We start from the raw sequence: 6,543 nt of genomic DNA on the forward strand, positions 1-6,543 counted from the left end.
ATAATTATTCTATGGCTAAAAAGCAAGAAATGTTTTATATATTATTCATGATTAGATTTATAACATGTACACTGAAAATGCTTGTTTAATATTCAACAACTATTTTATTTAATTTCAACAATCCAACACAAGCACACATAATTTTAAAATTTTAAAACAAGAAAAGAACAAAGCTGAAGTAAACAAACAAACACCATAATCAAATTGTGGAAAGATGTGATGTTTTTTGCATTGAAGCAGATAGCTCTTTATAGGAAGGATTTTTGTACGAGAAGACATTGCAAATAGATGTAAAAAGTCATATAGGGTAAGATAATAGTTTAGTTGAAAGAAAGATCATCAACCATTTATTGGTTGAAGAATCAACCAGATAACCATAACAATGTGGATTTGATATCAAATGGTGAAACGACCCCTACATTTGCCAGACATTAAGGTTAAAAGTTAACCCATGCTTATTATGAATTCATGTGCATGTAAACAGAGCTGAAGCAGTCGGAAACTCAAATAGGCAAATCAATATTGTTTACTTTCCATTATCTATTTCAGGAAGTATATAATCTTTTTCTTAATATATGACAGCATTACCTTTTCAATTATGAAAAATTAAAACACACAGCAATAAGCTGTAACTCACGCTCAGAGTCCTCAGCCAAGAATATCTTTGATGGTTAACTTTCGGCATCTTCATCACAATAGCTACTCAACTCCCACACCGAAGTCGCAACGATAACTAGAAATCATCCACGCTTCTTCATCACAATAGCTACTCAACTCCCACACTGAAGTCGCAACGATAACTAGAAATCATCCACGCTTCTAAAACTTTGGCTTTTTCTGACTTCTTTGAGCGTGACCAATTATTTATTCAGTCTGAACTCTGCCAAAAGAGAGAAAAAAAGGTTGAAGTGTTGGTTTCGCTTTAAACAGAACCACCCCTGGGAATAAATATTAATCACAACTCATGCATGAATGGTTTGCTTATTTTAGAACCAATCTTTCTTTCTTTTCTTTAATCTTTAATTTACTTAATTTTTCTAACATCTAAGCTTCTAAAAGCAAGAAAAGGTTTTTTTTTTTTTTTTTTAAAGATTCTAAATAAACAGAAACATCAAAAATTACATTGCTATGCTTTAGATATGAAGAAGACCAAAGATATTCTGTTTCATCGTAGTGAAAACAACTTTTAACAGATAAGCATGTTAAATTAAATTCCAAAGGAAGAGTCATCAAGTATCATAGAGAAAGCCCATATAATAAATTTATGACACCAAACTCAAACATAAACATACCACATAAATTCTAAAGTGTTGCGAGCAGTGATCCAGCATCATTGAAGTAAGATGAAAGATCAGCATCTGAGTCATTATACATGTTCAAGAAAGGCAAATCCTGTATTCACATTGAAATCACATGTGAATTATCTTTAAGAGATATTTAATCAATTTTTTACAGCTCAAAAATAAAGGAGCCAGAGAGAAATCAAGATATTTACATACCAGCAGTTCCTGTGCTGACTTTCTCTCGTTTGGGTCTTTCTTTAAACTGCCATGGATAAATGAAAAAAGCAATTAAAAAGAACAAAGGTTGGGCTTGGTAAACTTGTACGATAAAATATACTATAAAATCCATGTGAAACAAAAAATTGCAGAGGCTATCATTCTAGTACTGAAGGGAAATTGATAAATGATATCCGTTCAGAAGAAAACTTTTACTTCAATAAAAAACTTGATAACTCATGAGCTAAAAAATATTCTAAAACGTCATTCAAGGCAACTGTATCAAGTAATTCAAAAAATAATCTTTACCATGCAGAAATAAACGAGCAAAACTCAGGAGAAAATCGATCTGAAGGTGCACAAGGTGGTGGTTGTTCAACAATTTGATCCATGAGCTCATAAAAACTTGTCCATCCTGCTGCCTGGTCTGGTGGGGAATATGGGAATTGACCAGTTGCACATTCAAGCAACACCAGTCCCAAGCTCCAAATGTCACTTTTATTGCCATAATTGCCACCAATAATTCTCTCAGGCTAGAGGAGACATACATGGACATTAAAAGACTGATAAGTTTTGAACAAATAAGAATTACATATAACTTAGCCACTAAAAGAATATTTTTGTAAACTAAATTACTTACAGACATATAGTTGTACGTGCCGACAAAAGTGTTTGCTAGCCCTGAGGTGCTTGTCACTATTGCACTCACACCAAAGTCAGTGATCTTGACTTCGCCTCTATGATTTATTAACAAGTTAGATGGCTTTAAGTCACGGTGGATAATGTGTCTTTCGTGGTGAAGATATATCAAACCCTTGAGCACCTGCATTAATCAGAAGAAATTCAAACTACATACCAGAACATTTGGTACATGCTACAATTAATTCAAAGTTCAAATGTACAAACCTGCTTACATATCACAGCAAGATAGGGTTCGGGAATTGATTTAACCTTTTTCAGAAAGTCTGCTAAGGATCCACCATCCATATACTCCAAGATGATTGAAATGGCACCATTGTTATAGAAAGACTGATAACAAACAACAACATATGGACACTGAGAGGACTGGTTTATTTTCAACTCCTTTGCAATCTGCTTGCGATACGACTCCTCAATATTCATTTGAATAACCTAAGAAAATAAGGCAAGTTAGAAATTAAGAGATTGCGAGGACAACATGGAGATGCAAAATTAATATTTCATTTCTATTGCTAAAATGTTTATTTGGCTAACTCCAGTTTTTATAAAGGAGCAACGAAATCTGTTTAGAAGAATGACTTCTATCAAATGAAGAAAGTCCAAACATGCTTCATTAATTCCTAGTTTAGCCTACAACGGTTGCATTTCTATAACAGGCAATCAATCATAATACATCTGTCAATCATGATTTGGGAGAGATTTTCTGTAATCATTTATCATGATCAAGCATATCAATAAGTTTCCAACGAAGCAAGACCTTAAGCTGGCATAAGGTAAACGAATTACAAGTCTGCAACCTAGAGAGGTTCCAATCTCACAACATGTAATTTCACTGCGGTAGAGGTGGTTCGAATAAGATCATGCAAATGTTCTGTTGGAAGACCAAACAATTCTTGCTTAACAAAAGAACATACCCGAAAACTTTTAATACTAAAAACATGAAAGTACAGGAAGAGTTAAACTTGGCTCTAAGAAATATACTTTCAATGCAAAAAACTGGCCGGTCCATTTGTGTTGGACCAATTGCACAATTCCACCATTACCCTTTCCGATAACTTTAATGGCATCTATATCCTCTAAACTCAACTGATCGTCATTGTCAGCTTCCGATGGCTTAATGGGCGGAGGCTAAAACCAAAAAAAAAAATTAAGAGATCTTCGAAACATGAAATTTTAAAAAAATTAAACTTAATAAAAGGAACAGTTTTCGTCAAGTGGTAATATCTATCTAGCCAAGAGCAGTGTAGCGCTGCATTAAAAAAAAAGTCAAAATTTTGAACAGCGAAAAAACATCTAAGAAATGAAAACAGCAAATTCGTTCACAAAAAAGGAACTTGAAAATTCATACAGCTTCAGGCTCGGATTGAGAGACAATTCGAACACCGTCCTTGTTGACGAGAAGATCGCCGTCTTTGAATGTGCCGCTTTCGGTTCTGCCATGAAAAATTTATCACCAAAATCAACCTTAAAATAGAAAGGGTAAAAGAACTTTGATGAGAGGAAGTAATAATGAATTATCATTACAGAAATTTGGAGAAGGAGGTCTCGGCTGGAGGAGGAAGAGAGAGCTTCAAATTAGGGCTTAAAATTCCCTTTCCTTTCGTCATTTCAAGGACTTCAGATTTAGGTTTTCACAGAAAAAGAGAAAAGGGGAATTTTCTTTTTCTAATTAATTGAGAAGAAAATTATTTGACAGTGTTTTTTATAGCAGCGACCAATCACCTCGTCCATAACAGCCACGAGGAAGATGGTCCAGAGCCCCAGACATCCCGTTTACTTCTCTTTAAATTACCCGCACCTCCCTCTTTTTTCCTTTTTCTTTTTATTCTTTAAAAATATATGGTCCAGAGCCCCAGACAAATACAGGTTTCATTTCTATCTAGTTGGTCCCTAATTTTTTTTACTTAATTGATCTTTGAATTTGTATTCTCTCAACCAAGTTGGTACCCCACATTAACACCGTTAATTTGTCTTGACATAGCACTACTAATCAATCTTGAGGGTGCCACGTCGTATCTTAAGAGGCTACCACATGACAAACATAAATTTAAAAATTTAAAAGATTGACTAGCAGTGTCACGTTAACACAAACTAATTGTATTAGTGCAGAAGTACCAGCCATATTGACGGAATACAAATTCAGAGACCGACTAAGTACAAATGGACAAAATCAAGAGTCAAATATTATCTCTTAAAAAAGTTAAAATTTTAAAATACAACTTAAATCTATAAATTATAGTACTTTTTTACAATTTTACTTTCCTTTATTGTACAATTTCCATCCTTACTTTTTTTTTCTTGCACCTAAGTCCATTTTATTTGTTCAGTTTACTTTTTTGTTTTAAAAAATTGAAATGCAAATAAAACACTAAACTTGACAGGAATTCGCACGGAAGCATCTTAGAATTGAATTTCATTATTTTATTTTACAAAACTTAATAATTTGGTTTATTTAGAATTTGACTCTAATTTTATAAATTAGTCCAACTGTAGATAAATACATGAATTTAAATGACTAATGTTCGCTAATTCATTACATATAAATTAAATTATTTTTTAATAATTTCTTGCATATAAATCGCTACATTGTTAATTTTTATATAAACAATTTTCAATTTTCATGAAACAATGAAATTAAAGTAAAGCCACTAAGTTCTCAACGATGGAATTCAGGATTAGAGCTTCATGAAACTATAATTATTCATACATCAAGTCTAAATATTAAAAATTCTATTGGTTCGAAACACTAATTTCATTGCTTCAAATATACTGAAATATTAAATGTATTTTTATTTTTATTTTTATTTTTTGAGGTTTTAGGGTGTCATTAAAATATATTTTTGGACAATTAAAAAGTAGAATTAAACTATTACGAAAAATAGGCAAATAATGGATCAAAAGTAATTCAAAAAATATCTGCTCATCGAACTAAATCCGTCCGTAGTAATTTTACATGGTGAGACTTAAATTTAGGTGCGGCGAATTCAAAAAACTTTTTAGTGAAAACTGGAAATCAAAATAGGGTTTTACCATACATTTAACTTATGAAAAAAAAGCTTTTTCCATTTCTTGAATCAAAATCCTTAATGATATACTCAAGCACAGAAAGTCACATTGATTATTTTAATTAATTAAATAAAAGTAGTTTAAATGTAACTTGATTCGAGTCTTTCATCGTAAACATGGGCTTTAGCATCTATACCAAGAATCATCGGAGACCCATTGAGTGTGTACAAATGTTCTTTCGCCCTTTTTTTAAATAATTCGTAAATTGGGTTTGTGAATCATGTGATTATCCAAAAGTGTATATGTTTACACCATGATAATAGCGTGCATTATTGACCATTGTTTTGTTTGTTGATAGAGAATAAGACAGGCTTCTACTCTCTTGTTTTTTTCTACAGCCATCAATTTTATCACCAGGGAAACACAGCATGCGATTACATCAATTAAACCAGCTAAAATAATAATAAAAGTATAAACATTTATTCTATAAATTATAATAACAAAATTAATTATTCAAATTAGTTTAAACAGTTTTTTATTATTTTTCAGTTCCAATCATTCTCCAATTTTAACTTTTATGGTATCACCTAAATTGATTATACCACCAATTCTTAATTCAATCGGATAGTCGAGTCTAATTATAACAACTACAAGGAAAATATTTAAAAATAATACGTAAATATGTAAACAAATAAAATCACTATATTTATCAACAACCTCTTAACCCGATGATAAAAATATTATGTCGTAAGTATGAGAATCTGACTTTTATCTCGTTATCCGCTCCCAATTATCAAAAACAAAACCACTATATTTTAACGCTTTCTGCTATGCTATTAATTTCAGTTGACAAAGTGAGGGGGTTTTATGTATTGTTTTTAATTTAACCACTGTCTTCATGAGAACTAAAAGCTACCAAGACAAATAGTGAAATGGGGTTCATAGAAATAAATGTAAGATAGGCTATATAATTTGACCCATATTAATCCACAACCAAACCAGAATATCAGGCCCCAGTTTCTCTGTCCTTCGGATTATGTATTGTTTTTACATTTCACATTTCTATTTATTGTTCCACGCGCTTTTTTTTTTCTTTCAAATATACTAACTTCATGAGGTGGTGGATTAAATAATAAAATATATGAAGTTGGCACCTAAAGGGTTCCACTTCACTCTTTCCTTTAATTTTTTCCATCTAGCAGCAGCAACAAGCCCGTGAGTAGGCTAAATTAACAGTATATGTCAGTTTTTAAACTAAATTTGAGAAATTAGGTCAATTTTTATTATATTTATTGAAATGGGCTGGTTTTGAAGAGAAAGGTTGGACGCATTTTCCCCT

At 31.8% G+C, this 6,543-nt stretch overlaps 1 protein-coding gene across 2 annotated transcripts; it reads right to left on the reverse strand.

Moving 5' to 3' along the window:
• Positions 1-508: 508 nt before the first annotated feature.
• On the reverse strand, positions 509-3,991 carry LOC105773712 (mitogen-activated protein kinase kinase 2). 2 transcript variants are annotated; one of them, XM_012595795.2, is made up of 9 exons: positions 3,723-3,989; positions 3,547-3,631; positions 3,180-3,326; positions 2,406-2,630; positions 2,140-2,322; positions 1,809-2,032; positions 1,500-1,545; positions 1,293-1,392; positions 509-880 (listed from the first exon to the last, which is right to left on the reverse strand). In XM_012595795.2, the coding sequence occupies exons 1-8, from the start codon at positions 3,803-3,805 to the stop codon at positions 1,303-1,305; spliced, it is 1,083 nt and encodes a 360-aa protein (XP_012451249.1). In that variant the 5' UTR covers positions 3,806-3,989; the 3' UTR covers positions 509-880; positions 1,293-1,302. The 2 variants fall into 2 exon arrangements, with proteins under 2 accessions (XP_012451249.1, XP_012451250.1); XM_012595796.2 differs by lacking the exon at positions 3,180-3,326 and having other exon boundaries at positions 3,723-3,991.
• Positions 3,992-6,543: the final 2,552 nt, after the last annotated feature.

This window comes from Gossypium raimondii, chromosome 6 (assembly GCF_025698545.1).
Source record: "Gossypium raimondii isolate GPD5lz chromosome 6, ASM2569854v1, whole genome shotgun sequence".
In the NCBI taxonomy this organism is placed as follows: Eukaryota; Viridiplantae; Streptophyta; class Magnoliopsida; order Malvales; family Malvaceae; genus Gossypium; species Gossypium raimondii.

Excerpts from the sequence above, each read along its gene's own strand:
- LOC105773712 (XM_012595795.2), bottom strand. The coding sequence starts at position 3,805 with ATGACGAAAGGAAAGGGAATTTTAAGCCCTAATTTGAAGCTCTCTCTT. Across the intron at positions 1,546-1,808 it reads TGCTCGTTTATTTCTGCATG|TTTAAAGAAAGACCCAAACG; the intron begins GTAAAGATTATT and ends TATCCATGGCAG. Across the intron at positions 1,393-1,499 it reads AGTCAGCACAGGAACTGCTG|GATTTGCCTTTCTTGAACAT; the intron begins GTATGTAAATAT and ends ATGTGAATACAG.